This window comes from Anomaloglossus baeobatrachus, chromosome 2 (assembly GCF_048569485.1).
Source record: "Anomaloglossus baeobatrachus isolate aAnoBae1 chromosome 2, aAnoBae1.hap1, whole genome shotgun sequence".
NCBI classification, from domain to species: domain Eukaryota; kingdom Metazoa; phylum Chordata; class Amphibia; order Anura; family Aromobatidae; genus Anomaloglossus; species Anomaloglossus baeobatrachus.
The window spans coordinates 699723495-699739130 of record NC_134354.1 but is presented as its reverse complement, the minus strand read 5'-3'; the positions used below and the strand labels follow the sequence as shown (position 1 = coordinate 699739130).

The 15636-nt window shown below is 45.8% G+C and overlaps 1 protein-coding gene across 3 annotated transcripts in view; it reads left to right on the top strand.

Annotated features, from left to right (window-relative positions):
- LIMA1 (LIM domain and actin binding 1) overlaps positions 1-15636 on the top strand; it is a 79079-nt gene that overhangs the window by 41267 nt on the left and 22176 nt on the right. For 2 of the 3 annotated variants that reach the window (XM_075337262.1, XM_075337263.1), the window contains one exon: positions 4432-4830. The exons of the other annotated variant lie outside the window; for it this stretch is intronic. In XM_075337262.1, the coding sequence (XP_075193377.1) occupies positions 4432-4830 (399 nt within the window). The remainder of the gene's footprint in view (positions 1-4431; positions 4831-15636) is intronic. 3 annotated transcript variants of the gene reach the window in all.

Below are 15636 nucleotides of genomic sequence, written 5' to 3'. Positions count from 1 at the left end.
GATGGGCGTGACTTGAGAGTACTCGAATATAATGGAAGTCTATGGGGGACATGAGCATTCCAGAAAAATGCTTGTCGTCAATTGACTTCTATTATACTCAGTACTCATGAGTAGCAGATGGATGCTCGAATGGGCACGACTTGTGTACTGAGCATGGTAGTGCTCACTCATCACTATTCCTCACCTATCCTTGATGGAGTCTTCTTGATGGCCACTCCTGGTTGGCTAAAAAGATTAGGTTTATATCCGGAAAGAGGTGGCCATATCAAGATTAGATGGGGTCAGGGCCAAAAAACCATAGACGGAACCATTCTAGGAGAACAACTGCACTGAAACCAAATAAACCCATCTTTATGGCAGCGGACAGGTCCTCTATAGCGTCCTATTCACCCAAGCCAGTACACACTGTATGTGAGCAGAGCAATCAGTGTCCTTATGCAATGTGTATTGGCTTTGTCAGGTGATCATTGGTATCTTTACTGCTCTATTGTAGATGCTTCCTTCTTGTAACAACTCCTACCCCCTCCCCCATGCCTTTTTTCCCTTTTCCCACTAATAACCATCCAATAAACACAGGACACCTGCTTGGATAAGGCTACTTTCACACATCAGGTTTTTGCCATCAGCTACAATCCGGAAAAAAACGGGTAAATCTGATCCGGTACCGCATCCGGTTTATCCCCATAGACTTGCATTGTAACCGGATTGTACCTGATGGCTTTGCGTTGCATCCGTTTTTTTCCGGATGCGGCAAAATTTATCAAAGCGGCGGCCGGAGGCAACGTGTCTTGCAACGTTTTTTTGTCCGGCAAAAAAAACGCATCGCGCCGGATCTGGCGCGATACGGCATGTTTTACAATGAAAGCCTATGGACGCCGGATCCGGCGCAATGCGGTAAAAAATGGATGCGGCTACCGCATCCGTTTTTGTAAACTGCGCATACACCAAATTAATTAAAAAAGCTGATCCTTCAAAAAAAAAAGACAAACCGGATGCAAACCGTATCCACAGGATCCGGTTTTGTACGCATCCGGCATAACTGATCCGTTAAAAACCGGATCCGGTGGATACGGTTTTACTTTTTTTTTTTTTTTTTTTTTTTTTTTTTTTTTTTTTTTTGCCGGATCCTTTGGATCAGGAAAAAAAAAGGATTGTGCCTGAATGCAGAAAACTGATGTGTGAAAGTAGCCTAACTTGGCCAAATCGACCTTTATTACACAAACAAAACAGTAAATAATTTTCTTTAAGGCTACTTTCACACATCAGTTTTGGAGCATGCTCAGTTTAAAACAATGGATCCATCTGTCGCATCTGTTTATTGCCGCATTACGCTGGATCCGATGTCCATAGGCTTCCATTGTAAATCGCACCGGATCCAGCGCAATGCGTTTTTTTTTTTGTTTTTTTTTTGTCAGACAAACGTTACAAGAGACGTTCCATCCGGCCGCCGCATTAGCCAATTACGACGGATCCTGCAAAACCCGGATGCAACGCAAGGCTATCAGGCACAATCCGGCGCTAATACAAATCAATGGGGATAAAACAGATCCAGCGCCGGATCCGTTTTATCAGTTTTTTTTTTTTTTTTTCTGGATTATGCCTGATGGGGAAAAAAAACTGATGTGTGAAAGTAGCCTAAGCGAGAAAGGTTCTTGGCGCTCCAAACAATCTGGCGGACATAATATTAATAAACCACTCGACGTTGCCCCCAGCAGCGACCACCAGCTTGGGAACACCACTTACTGGAAAACCATTTCCTTAACACCGACTCCCAGGGGAATGTACTTCTGTGATGCTGACCCGCTCCTGTCAGGAGAGCCACGACCGGTCCAGGCAGTGCGATCCGATACTCGCACAAGTCACGCGCAAGTGTGACCCCGGCCTATTGGTTAAATGCAACATTATATACTCCGCAACCCACACCTATTCACAAGGGCGGGACCTTTCCTTGGTGGCCACACGTGCCGCAATGGTAGTCTCCACCTACCCTACCTGACACTAAATATACCCACTTCAAACTTAAATCGCCCTCCCTGCTTACATACCAACTCAAACCTTTTGCCAACACCAGACCCCCCCGGCCCCCCCCCCCACCGAGCCCATCCTTTTCTTTTCCTCCCCACGATTAAGCCCTCGTTGCCCTACAAAATGAGTCATGGGTCACTTTGTCAATGTCTCTTCTGTGGGCTCCGTTCAGTTTTTACATGGGTTTCCAATGTCAACCAGCTGTCTTGCTAATGATTGTTCTCTGATCGGCCTGTTTGAAAAGACCCTAAACCTAATACACCTGCTTGGAAGATAATGGTATGTATTCGTAAGACCTCCACCCACCCACCCTCCAAAGGTGTGTTTGAGATATGCAGAGGGCCCACCCTGTCAGTCCATGGGGCAACCAGCGCTGCCGTAAGTTGTGCAGCCTCCCGTGTAGATAACTCTGCCTGAGGCTATAGTAAAGCAAGCATGTGATATAAAATTCCCATGTTATGGGGTTTCTGGCATGTAATTACTGGTTAATGCTCTCCTCCTATTGTACTTTACAATGGCTGCAAGCAGGGAATAGAAGCTCTGGATTCCTGGTAGATTCCCAGTCCAGCGTTTAATGAGGACACTGGAAAACCCCTGATAATAAATGTCCGTCCCCAGGATCTGGATGTTCTATCACTTTTGAGTAATGGAGCTTTCATCAGTAAGTCAGCATTGCCCCTGGAGCTGCGGACAGCGAGGGGTGGCCACTGTACTGTACGTCTATCTCTGATTAATCACGACATATTCACTTAGGCCGTCTGGTGAGGAGAGGTGGCAGACATACCAGGGGCGGGCAGGGGGTAGAAGTAAGAGGACAGGGAGCGGTAATCCTGCAGGGACTGATTGCTTTACAAGTGACGTTATTCTGATCTGATAACAGACGACTTGGGTGAATAATGAGATTTTCCTCTTCTAGGAATGCTGACCTTTTTAAGTCTGAGTTCGTTGATTTAATCAAGAATGTAAAAAAACCCACAACCCGTGCATCAAATCTCTTGCCAGATCATGGGCTCTATTCTTAGCATAGGTGCCTTTAGTGGATGCCAGGATCAGCTGGATCCTAAGACATGGAAATGATGCGTCATGAAGGCGACAGTAGACATGGCGGTCTATGTAATTAAAGCCTGAGCTAAAAACTGCCCATTCATCAGAGTTTAGACCAACTCCTTCTAATACTTACTTGACACCTGAAACAATAAAATTCAGACCACACCATATATTGCCTCTAAGCGGCAAATCGATGTCCCGTGCCCTTTCTGGGCTGCAGTTTTTCACATGCGTTAGTAAGTTTGCCATGGACACCTTTAGCGCCATAGACGTCTCAAAAAATTGTCTGAAGTGTCTAGAGATCATCCTTGGAGTTGGTATGGCAGAAGCTCAATAGCCACCTATTGTAGATCTTCTCGACGTGTGCCTTCCAGTAGGACCCTCTGTGCCGGAGTGATGGGCAGAGGCACAGCCAGGATTGGTTTTCCAGTGCCGCTGCTATTCTTGCAATGATTGTGGTTACAGTCGGGTTAAATCTCCTTTTTGGTGGTCCTTGTCGTTTGCGTCTTTCACTGAAACATCGTGCTGTCTCTTTGCCGTATAATAAGGTGAGAGACTTAGAGGTGATTAGCAGCTATATCTGGATTGTAACCCTAAGTCTATAAAGCCTGGCCGGCTGTCACTGCCGCTACACTTGGAGGCTCCTCCGGGCAGAGGCCGCAGTCATGCAGCGAAAACAGGTATACAGTCTAATGCAGGACCCTTCTGGGGCTTCCTTTTTTGTAAATTTAGGTTGGTCCACATTGGTTTCTAGAGCTGTCGCACAGGCTGTACTCGCACGCCCACATTTTGGCACCTTATTTGCCATGCTTAAGATCTTCTTCTCTGAAGTTCTCCTTTGATGAAGTCTTAATTGCCCCCTGACTCTAATCATATGCATGTCTAAATTAAAGCTATCCTTGCACAAAATCCTAATCTTTTCCTGTTTATGTTTAACGCTGATTTGGTTACAAGTATTTTTGCATTTCTATAGTAAATGTTGTCAGCATAAACAAGACTGCAAAAGAGAACAAAAGTAACCTCATTGCCTGCTCTATCCCATTTCATGGCTTCTTCCTTGTTACATGAGTCACTTTCTCATTTTTTTGCCTTGTTCTTCCCATCTGTTTGCCCATACAAGGATATCCTTTTTTTTTTTTTTTTTCTTTTTCCTCTCCCTTAAACTTCCTGCCCGATCATTCTCCGCCTCTTATTCCCTCTGGGCTAAATGCTTTTTTTTTTTTTTGTCTTACATGTGGCATAGACGAAAATTTAGTGAGCAGCTGTCTGGATGTGGATCTGCTGTCTGTTGGATATTTTTTTTTTTTCCCCTGCCTTAGACAGCCTTTTCCTTACTCACTCACTTTATGTTCTCTCTAGAACACAGAAACTCTTCCGTCATCTTTTAATCGAGGGTCCCTGAGCGTGTTAAGGAAGAAGTGGGAGATTCCTGGTCCTGTCGCTCGGACAGAAATTAAGCACAGTAGCAGTTTTGCCATAAGGCAGAGAGTCAGCAGTCCTAGGACTGAAACGGTTCCTGCCGACCACTCTGAGGTCGCCACTACCAAGGTCCGCTCTCCGGTGAAGGAACAAAGCCGCTTCCGCTATCCCAGTGCCTCAGAACTGCGTTCTTCCTCCACTGAGGTTGAAAGCATGGAACAAGATTTGGAGACCGCAAAGCTGGATGCTCCTGAGTCTTCTCCTAAGATTGAGAAGTTTAATGTCCCTTTAAACAGCCTGAAGATGATGTTTGAGAAAGGTGACGCTGCCAACCATAAGGTAAGATGGGAGCAGAATGTAATAAGACGCCCCACAGGGCATTTGAGTCCCCTCATCTGAACTTGGCAGTTGCCTTTGTGACAGATGGGTCCAAGATCCCTCCATTGCCATGTTCTGCAGCAGCACACTGGCCATCTGATCAGTCAACGCTTGTCTGTAGTTGCCAAACCTTTCTGTGAGCTTACACAGCTGTGCATGGCTGCACAGGAACACGGAAGTTTTTCTACTAATTCGTCTTCTTAGGCTGAAAGCCTCTTTTTGTTGAACTACAAGCCCCAGTATAATGTCTGCAGTGTCTCCAGACTTGGAGCAGAAGTGACTGCTGGTTATGAATCCCCAGCCTCCCCCGTCTCTTGTGGTTTCTGTAACTGCTCCAAGGAGATTATTCTTTCTGTAAAACATTTCTGTCTGCGGTAAATGTCCACCTGATGGGAAAACGGACATGTCAGCACTTTGGGAATGAATCAGCGTGCATGAGCCGCCTGTGACCGGGAAGCAGCCGGAGTGTGAGGGCTTGCATGAGCCGCCTGTGACCGGGAAGCAGCCGGAGTGTGAGGGCTTGCATGAGCCGCCTGTGACCGGGAAGCAGCCGGAGTGTGAGGGCTTGCTTTTCCTGTGTCTTTAAAACACTTTGGATGTAGACAAAATGTCTGAATAATGATATATTGCTCCATACATCGCTTTATAATTTGGTTACTTTTGGTTTACACCATCAAAGCTTAATTCTTTCATGTGTAGCAAACGCTTTTCCAGCCTGTGAAAGGCCAGAAATGCAAAATGGGAATGCTCACTACAATATGATGCCAAGCAGCCATGATCTGACGTATACTGTTCAGTTGATAAATACAGTAATAGTGGGTGACCATACTGACGCGGGATGTGTATATACTATAATGGGATCCATACATGACCTCCGTATTGAATAATATGGGTCTATTAGCCACTTCTATACTGCTAGCACGACGTTTCCTGCTTTTATTAGAGCCCTAAATTCTTCCATCGTGTGGCCACTAAATCTAGGCAAGTGTTTCGGGGAAAGTTGGGATGAAGCCAAAAACTACAAATGCAGATTTTAGGAGAGTTGTCATCCAGCTTTCCCAGATTTTTGAGTGATTATCCCCAGTAATGCTTACTTTGCTTACAGGAAAACTTGTCACTGAAATAACTGGTAAGTCAGGTTTGATGGCGAGATCTCGGAGCCATATTGGTTTTTCCTTCAGCTTAACCAGAAGGAAATGTGTTTATAAGCTGCATATTGCTTTTAACTTTACTGAAAAGCACAACTCTAGTCATATACTTCCCATTACTTTGGGGGGATCATTCAGTACCTTGGTTTGGTCTTTTTTTTTTTTTTTTTAAAGGGGCATTAGTCAGTTAAATGTAATCTTTTTTGCAGAATAATCTGACTCTGATGTTCTTTAGCGGAAGTGGGAAATTGACTTGACAAATAGTGATTATTGCGGAGGGGCAAACCTATAGGCTGAGCTGAATTCTGATCAGTATTCCTGCAGATAACCCCCCCCCCCCCCCTTACCGGTTTATCAGTGACCATCTTTTTCAGCTGTAATCATCCCTTAGGTCCTGTAGAACAAAATATACCCTGGTCTGTTTCCAAAGGTCCAGAAAGTCTGCCCCATGATCCCATATGTCTCTGATGTCCTGTAATATGCACATATTTATATAATGGTTGTAATAACTGTACACGCGGGAGGTCGTGTGTGGGCTTTTCAGTTTTTCTTACACTTACAGCCTCCAGTCCCGGTTGGACTGCAGGTCCTGAGACTTGAGTTATCGGTATTGTAGACGTCTATGGTTCTATCAGTTTACGTCAGAAGACCCGTAGTTGGGCTGGGATTTGTGGCTATAAAATGAACCATAAAAACCGCTGAATAAACCTGTACATCTTCCCTTGGGAATCGCACTCCTTCCAAGTTGAAGTGAAAATGAAAGTTTGGTATTTGTCCCCTGTAAATGAAGTCAGCAGTGGGTTAACGTGTGGTCACAGGTTAGCAGGCACAGGCCCAGCATGCCTTCCTTCTGATAAGAGATTGTGCAGGATAATGAGGATTGCTGGGTGCGGCAGGAAATGTAACCGGTGACGAGTTGTGTGCAGGCCTTTGTCCGGCAGGGTCTGTGCCCTCCTTGTGGCCCTCGCTTCCATCTCTGGCTCTGGTTATTGCCTAGAGCTGCTCTATATGAGGTCATGGACTGTAAATCCCCCATTCCCCCACCCTGGGCTTCACAGCAGGCATCTGAGCAGCGCTGGGGATGCTTAACACTTTGTGTTCTGCAACACTGGCTCATTGTTTCTTCAGTGTGAATAGAGCAGTATCATGGCGGTGTACATTTCAATCCCGCCTCGTTTTTAGATGACAATGCGCAATTATGTAATCGTTGCTTATGCAATAAAGGTATAAACACTAACTGGAGCGGTTTTGTATTTCGTAGGTTTGTCATGGACGGCCCTGTAGCTGGGGTGCAGCAGCTCGGGTGTCACTAGTCTTCAGTGGATCGTCCCCTCTTAGGCCAGGGGCATGCTGCAGATACAGTTGACTGTACATGGTTTTTAGAGCAGATGTTTGCCAGAGGCTTGATTTTGTCATTATGTATGACAAAACATGTGCTTAGCCTTGAAGGGAATGTCACTAGGATGCTGCCATCTAACTGACCTCTACATTGTTTTCCTCTGAGATCCTGACTACAGCAATATCACATATGTAGTTACATAGGTTTGAAGAAAGAAATGGGTCCATCAGGTTCAACCTTGGAAGGGACCTCAAAGGCCATCGGTCCAACCCCCTGCGACTGCAGGCTTTCCTAAACCATCCCAACAATGTGTTTATCCAGCTTCTGCTTGAAGATTTCCATTGATGGAGAGCTCACCACCTCCCGTGGCCACCTGTTCCACTCTGTGACTTTCCTCACTGCCTCCCGTGGTAGCCTGTTCCACTCTGACTGCCCTCACTGTCAAAGTATTTCCTAATATCTAATCTGAATCTCCTTCCTTTTGGTTTGATCCCATTACTTCTTGTACATCTTGTGCTAATGAGAATAGGGTTCCCTCTGCACTGTGATCACCTTTCAGATTTGTAGACTATTTAGTCTCCTCTCGGCCTTCTCTTTAGTTCTTTTAGCTGGTCTTCATATGACATGGTTTGCAGACCTTCTACCATCTTGGTTGCTCTTCTCTGGACTTGCTCCAATAGATCGATGTCTGTCTTGAATTGAGGCTCCCATAACTGGACACAGTATTCCAGGTGGGGTATGACTACCTTTTTCTTAATTTGAAAAGCATTGAATCTAGATAGAGAGGTAATTATTCCCCTATACTCTGCCGTGGTCAGACCCCTCCTGGAATACTGTGTACAGTTATTGACGCCCCAATTCAAGACAGTGCTCTATTGGAGCAAGTCCAGAGAAGAACAACCAAGATGGTAGAGGGTCTGCAAACCATGTCCTATGAACACCGCCTAAAAAGAACTGGGAATGTTTAGTTTGCAAAAGAGAAGGCTGAGAGGAGACTTAATAGCAGTCTACAAATATCTGAAGGTAGTCACAGTGCAGAGCGAACTAGCGTATTCTTTCATCACTAGAGGACTAGTAAACCTACTGCCATGTTGTCCACCCATATCCATACGACAACTATGATTATTGCGCCATTTATTCCTTGGTGTTTTACATGTGAGAAGTGGTATACATAATAGAGACAAAGCACAATAGTCTAGAACAATACAGACAGGTACAGGAGGAGAGAGGACCCTGCCCGCAAGGGCTGTCTACAGAGTTCTGTATAACCTTTCCCACCACTACTTGGCAGCTTTCTGTGTATACTGTGCATAGGCAGAAACCTGCTACTTAATGATTTGGGTGGGACTATACTGTACTAGGCATACAGAACTGGTAGATCTGCTGCAGAGAGAAGTGATTTTTATCAAAATGACAGCAAGCAGCCCAGTAAGTGATACATTGCTGGAATCCAGGTCTCTGCCCCTATGTTATCCTAGTGGCATATTGCCTTTAATGAGCTTCTACTGGACTTTAGTATTGATGACCTACAAGTCATAAGAGACTTTCAGTACCATTTACAGTTAGTCAGACCCCTTCTTCTTTCCTTTTCTTATGCATAAGCTATACTTAGGATGGTTGTTTTTAGTATCCAGTTCACAAAAACCTCCTCTTACATTATCTATTTGATACATGTGGGTAAGAAAGAGGGGAGAAGGTGCTGTAGCTGGCATAGATATGGAGTAATACCACTTCGTCTCCTGCTGATACATTGTAAAGCTGAATTGTGGGCAATGGAAATGATCGAACGCCATATAGTCCAGACACAACCCCACTGTTGTAATTTGGGGATAATATCCTCCTTAATATCCTGTTCACAACTGTATTTTGCGGTTTTCCAGTATTACTAGTGCTTTATATATAATGTCCGTGTCTCCTATTATCCTCCTTATTAGAAATCTTTAATCTTTGCAAATTCAGACATTCCGTCTACACTTTCTTTAGGCGTGTTGCTGCAAAACCTGTCATATTAATAATTCTCACTGCATCTGACAACAGATTAGATACAAGTTTGCACTGGAATGAGCGTGTCCTGGGGAATGTAGGAATCCCTCTCCATGTAGTTCATTACTTACCTTGCACTGACCCCAAGATACAGCCAGTGTTGTAGCCCAGAGCTGCATTCACAATTCTGCTTGTTAGAGCAGACAGGCTAAGGCTGCTTTCAAACTACCGTACGTTTTGTGTTTGTTTTTTTTTTTTGTGTTTTTTTTTTTTTTTTTGTTTAGGATGCGTCATGAACGTTTTTTGCTGCAAAAGCGGATCCTGTTTTTGCAGAGAAAAACACATGCAAACGCAAGTGTTATTTTGCAGGATCCTGTCACTTTAAGTTTATGGGCGGGCATTGGAGTCATGTGATCGGGAGTGAGGGGAACTGAACGTGAGACTGGGAGCCGGCATCTGACAGCTGCGGAGGCTCATAACCAAGGTTAACATTGGGTAAATTGCTTGGATACCCGATATTTACCTTGGTTACGAGTGTCTGCAGCTGCTAGGAGCCGGGCTTCCTGCACACGTAACCAAGGTAAACATCGGGTATCCAAGCAAGTTACCCGATGTTTACCTTGGTTACGAGCCTCGGCAGCTCTCAGGCGGGCAGAGAGGGAGGGGGAGAGAGAGACTGATCACGCCAGGCTGGTTTCTGGGCATGCTCAGTAGAGCAAGCAGGATCCTGTCTATCAGCATGCCAGTGTTCACATGAGTTTGTGTGCAGTATTGTCAGGATCCAGCAATTTGCAGTATTTGGATGCAGCTCAAAAACGCTACAATTAGCGTTTTTGAAAAAGGTTAAAAAAAAATTGCAAGTCGCTAGATCCTCACTATAACGCACGCAAACGCAGGTGAACGCATGTTGACGCGAGTCCATTGCAAATGCATTGAAATAAACGTTTTTGCATTAAAAAAAAACGTTCAGGACGCATGTTAAAAAAAACCAAAACCAAAAACGTAGTGTGAAAGCCGCCTTACACTCTCTTCGTCGGACGGATCTCTAGATGTGATGCGGTGAGTGTTGGCTTTCCTATATCAGACTTTGCACAGTTGCTGTATGTATAGACCTTGATCGAATAAGGAATGCTGGGAGACTTTTGCTCTGTAGTCTGCAGAATTAAGAGTGCAAATCTTCTGATGGAACCATTCAGTAAAAATTTGAAAACTGAGCAAAAAGTTTGCAAACTGGACTCCGGTTGCCATTTTTCTGTTATTGTCCATCTTTTATTCTGGACGCAGTAGCAGTCTGTGATCTGTCTTGGGTTCATACAAGCAAAAGTGGAATACATTGCTCAATTCAGTTATCTTTATATATACATAACCACAGACCTTGTATATCAGCTGGAATCTTTTAATCTGGTTGGTCTGAAAGCTTAAATTACAATAAATTACATAGGGACCACGGGGGAACACTATTCTCCTTAAGGAGATTTTGCAAGCCAGTCTGGCTGCCAGGTAAGGGGACTTATAGCTGCAATGTCCCTAAAATTCCACGGGGGAACACTATTCTCCTTAAGGAGACTTTGCAAGCCAGTCTGGCTGCCAGGTAAGGGGACTTATAGCTGCAATGCCCCTCTGGGAAATATTCAAATTGTCTCTCCAGTAAAGGAGACAAACTCTAGCACAGCGCCACCTATTGGAAGTAGCGATCCTAAAAGTCACAAGTGGATTTTCGACAATCCTTTGCAATATGACTCAGGATATATAAGCCAGATCAGAATCCCAATTTGCAGACACGGTGTTTCGGGGTGCTTGCCCCTCGTCAGTGCAAAGTATGGGGGTGTCTGATCTGGCTCATGAGAAAGCTATGTGGGGACCACGGGGGAACACTATTCTCCTTAAGGAGACTTTGCAAGCCAGTCTGGCTGCCAGGTAAGGGGACTTATAGCTGCAATGTCCCTAAAATTCCACGGGGGAACACTATTCTCCTTAAGGAGACTTTGCAAGCCAGTCTGGCTGCCAGGTAAGGGGACTTATAGCTGCAATGCCCCTCTGGGAAATATTCAAATTGTCTCTCCAGTAAAGGAGACAAACTCTAGCACAGCGCCACCTATTGGAAGTAGCGATCCTAAAAGTCACAAGTGGATTTTCGACAATCCTTTGCAATATGACTCAGGATATATAAGCCAGATCAGAATCCCAATTTGCAGACACGGTGTTTCGGGGTGCTTGCCCCTCGTCAGTGCAAAGTATGGGGGTGTCTGATCTGGCTCATGAGAAAGCTATGTGGGGACCACGGGGGAACACTATTCTCCTTAAGGAGACTTTGCAAGCCAGTCTGGCTGCCAGGTAAGGGGACTTATAGCTGCAATGTCCCTAAAATTCCACGGGGGAACACTATTCTCCTTAAGGAGACTTTGCAAGCCAGTCTGGCTGCCAGGTAAGGGGACTTATAGCTGCAATGCCCCTCTGGGAAATATTCAAATTGTCTCTCCAGTAAAGGAGACAAACTCTAGCACAGCGCCACCTATTGGAAGTAGCGATCCTAAAAGTCACAAGTGGATTTTCGACAATCCTTTGCAATATGACTCAGGATATATAAGCCAGATCAGAATCCCAATTTGCAGACACGGTGTTTCGGGGTGCTTGCCCCTCGTCAGTGCAAAGTATGGGGGTGTCTGATCTGGCTCATGAGAAAGCTATGTGGGGACCACGGGGGAACACTATTCTCCTTAAGGAGACTTTGCAAGCCAGTCTGGCTGCCAGGTAAGGGGACTTATAGCTGCAATGTCCCTAAAATTCCACGGGGGAACACTATTCTCCTTAAGGAGACTTTGCAAGCCAGTCTGGCTGCCAGGTAAGGGGACTTATAGCTGCAATGCCCCTCTGGGAAATATTCAAATTGTCTCTCCAGTAAAGGAGACAAACTCTAGCACAGCGCCACCTATTGGAAGTAGCGATCCTAAAAGTCACAAGTGGATTTTCGACAATCCTTTGCAATATGACTCAGGATATATAAGCCAGATCAGAATCCCAATTTGCAGACACGGTGTTTCGGGGTGCTTGCCCCTCGTCAGTGCAAAGTATGGGGGTGTCTGATCTGGCTCATGAGAAAGCTATGTGGGGACCACGGGGGAACACTATTCTCCTTAAGGAGACTTTGCAAGCCAGTCTGGCTGCCAGGTAAGGGGACTTATAGCTGCAATGTCCCTAAAATTCCACGGGGGAACACTATTCTCCTTAAGGAGACTTTGCAAGCCAGTCTGGCTGCCAGGTAAGGGGACTTATAGCTGCAATGCCCCTCTGGGAAATATTCAAATTGTCTCTCCAGTAAAGGAGACAAACTCTAGCACAGCGCCACCTATTGGAAGTAGCGATCCTAAAAGTCACAAGTGGATTTTCGACAATCCTTTGCAATATGACTCAGGATATATAAGCCAGATCAGAATCCCAATTTGCAGACACGGTGTTTCGGGGTGCTTGCCCCTCGTCAGTGCAAAGTATGGGGGTGTCTGATCTGGCTCATGAGAAAGCTATGTGGGGACCACGGGGGAACACTATTCTCCTTAAGGAGACTTTGCAAGCCAGTCTGGCTGCCAGGTAAGGGGACTTATAGCTGCAATGTCCCTAAAATTCCACGGGGGAACACTATTCTCCTTAAGGAGACTTTGCAAGCCAGTCTGGCTGCCAGGTAAGGGGACTTATAGCTGCAATGCCCCTCTGGGAAATATTCAAATTGTCTCTCCAGTAAAGGAGACAAACTCTAGCACAGCGCCACCTATTGGAAGTAGCGATCCTAAAAGTCACAAGTGGATTTTCGACAATCCTTTGCAATATGACTCAGGATATATAAGCCAGATCAGAATCCCAATTTGCAGACACGGTGTTTCGGGGTGCTTGCCCCTCGTCAGTGCAAAGTATGGGGGTGTCTGATCTGGCTCATGAGAAAGCTATGTGGGGACCACGGGGGAACACTATTCTCCTTAAGGAGACTTTGCAAGCCAGTCTGGCTGCCAGGTAAGGGGACTTATAGCTGCAATGTCCCTAAAATTCCACGGGGGAACACTATTCTCCTTAAGGAGACTTTGCAAGCCAGTCTGGCTGCCAGGTAAGGGGACTTATAGCTGCAATGCCCCTCTGGGAAATATTCAAATTGTCTCTCCAGTAAAGGAGACAAACTCTAGCACAGCGCCACCTATTGGAAGTAGCGATCCTAAAAGTCACAAGTGGATTTTCGACAATCCTTTGCAATATGACTCAGGATATATAAGCCAGATCAGAATCCCAATTTGCAGACACGGTGTTTCGGGGTGCTTGCCCCTCGTCAGTGCAAAGTATGGGGGTGTCTGATCTGGCTCATGAGAAAGCTATGTGGGGACCACGGGGGAACACTATTCTCCTTAAGGAGACTTTGCAAGCCAGTCTGGCTGCCAGGTAAGGGGACTTATAGCTGCAATGTCCCTAAAATTCCACGGGGGAACACTATTCTCCTTAAGGAGACTTTGCAAGGCAGTCTGGCTGCCAGGTAAGGGGACTTATAGCTGCAATGCCCCTCTGGGAAATATTCAAATTGTCTCTCCAGTAAAGGAGACAAACTCTAGCACAGCGCCACCTATTGGAAGTAGCGATCCTAAAAGTCACAAGTGGATTTTCGACAATCCTTTGCAATATGACTCAGGATATATAAGCCAGATCAGAATCCCAATTTGCAGACACGGTGTTTCGGGGTGCTTGCCCCTCGTCAGTGCAAAGTATGGGGGTGTCTGATCTGGCTCATGAGAAAGCTATGTGGGGACCACGGGGGAACACTATTCTCCTTAAGGAGACTTTGCAAGCCAGATCAGACACCCCCATACTTTGCACTGACGAGGGGCAAGCACCCCGAAACACCGTGTCTGCAAATTGGGATTCTGATCTGGCTTATATATCCTGAGTCATATTGCAAAGGATTGTCGAAAATCCACTTGTGACTTTTAGGATCGCTACTTCCAATAGGTGGCGCTGTGCTAGAGTTTGTCTCCTTTACTGGAGAGACAATTTGAATAAATTACATAGAAACTAACAATCATTCTCATTGCAAATTTTAAGACTTTTTTTTCGGTAACAAAAGACCAATTTGACCAAGTCAAAGGCAATCTGTCAGCAGGTTTTTGCTATGTTAGGCCTCCTTCACACATCCGTGTCTCCGGTACGTGTTTGGTCCGTTTCTTCACGTACTGGAGACATGGGCACACGTAGTCCCATTAAAATCAATGGGTCTGCGCTCACATGCGTACTCTGCCATGGACCGTGTGTACGTGTGGAGCATACGTGTGCCCCACATGTAGACATGTCCGTTTTTCTCAGGCATCACGGGTGCACACTGAAGACAAACTGGTCACACAGAACGCTAACGGACCACACGGATGTGTTCCGTGTGACACGCACCGGAGAAAACACGTCTGCGAGGGGGAAAAAAAACCCTTTACTCACCTTCTCCAGCCCTGCTGTCTCTGCCGCTGCTGTCACTTGCTTCCAACCGCCGCTCATTGCATATTCACTTCACTGCGGCCAGAAGCAGCAGCAGCGTGGACTCTCCAGGACCGGAGACCGAAGGTCAGCACCATGGACAGCGAAGCCGGGAACCGGTGAGAAGAAAGTTCCCGTTCTCCGTGTGTTATCATGGATAACACACGGAGAAGACACGTGTGCCATAAACCATGGCTCACGCAGGGCAAAACGCACCTTTGACACGTCCGTGAAAAATGTGCGTGATTTTTACGGATGTGTGAAAGAGGCCTTAGATGAAGACTGCATGCTGCAAGGGTTAAAGGGAACTTGTCACCAGGATTTTTCCTTTATAAGCTGCAGCCACCACCAGTGATCTTATATACAGCATTGTACAAAGCAGTATATAAGAGCACAGGATGCTCTGTATAATGTAAAAAAAAAGACCTTAATTATATTCACCTGGGGGGCAATCCGGTCTGATAGGTGTCGCTGGTCTTGGATTTGGCGCCTCCTTTATCTTGTGTAGTTGCTGCCCTCCTCCCCAGATCCCTGTGGATGTGTTCTGCATCATCTACACAGAGGCCTCCATTGCACTCCTGCGCATGCACATTTTGATCTGCCCTGCTGATGGCAGATTAAAGTATTGTAGCGTGCATGCACAGGTGGTCTTTGACCTTTCCTCGTGCCTGCGCAGTAGTTTGCTCTGCACTCAGCAGGGCAGATCAAAGTGAGTATAAAGAGGAGTGCAATCAGGGCCTCTATGGATGACGTAAGACATGTCATGTATACAGAGCTATGAAGGAGGATGGAGATGCCAGAGCC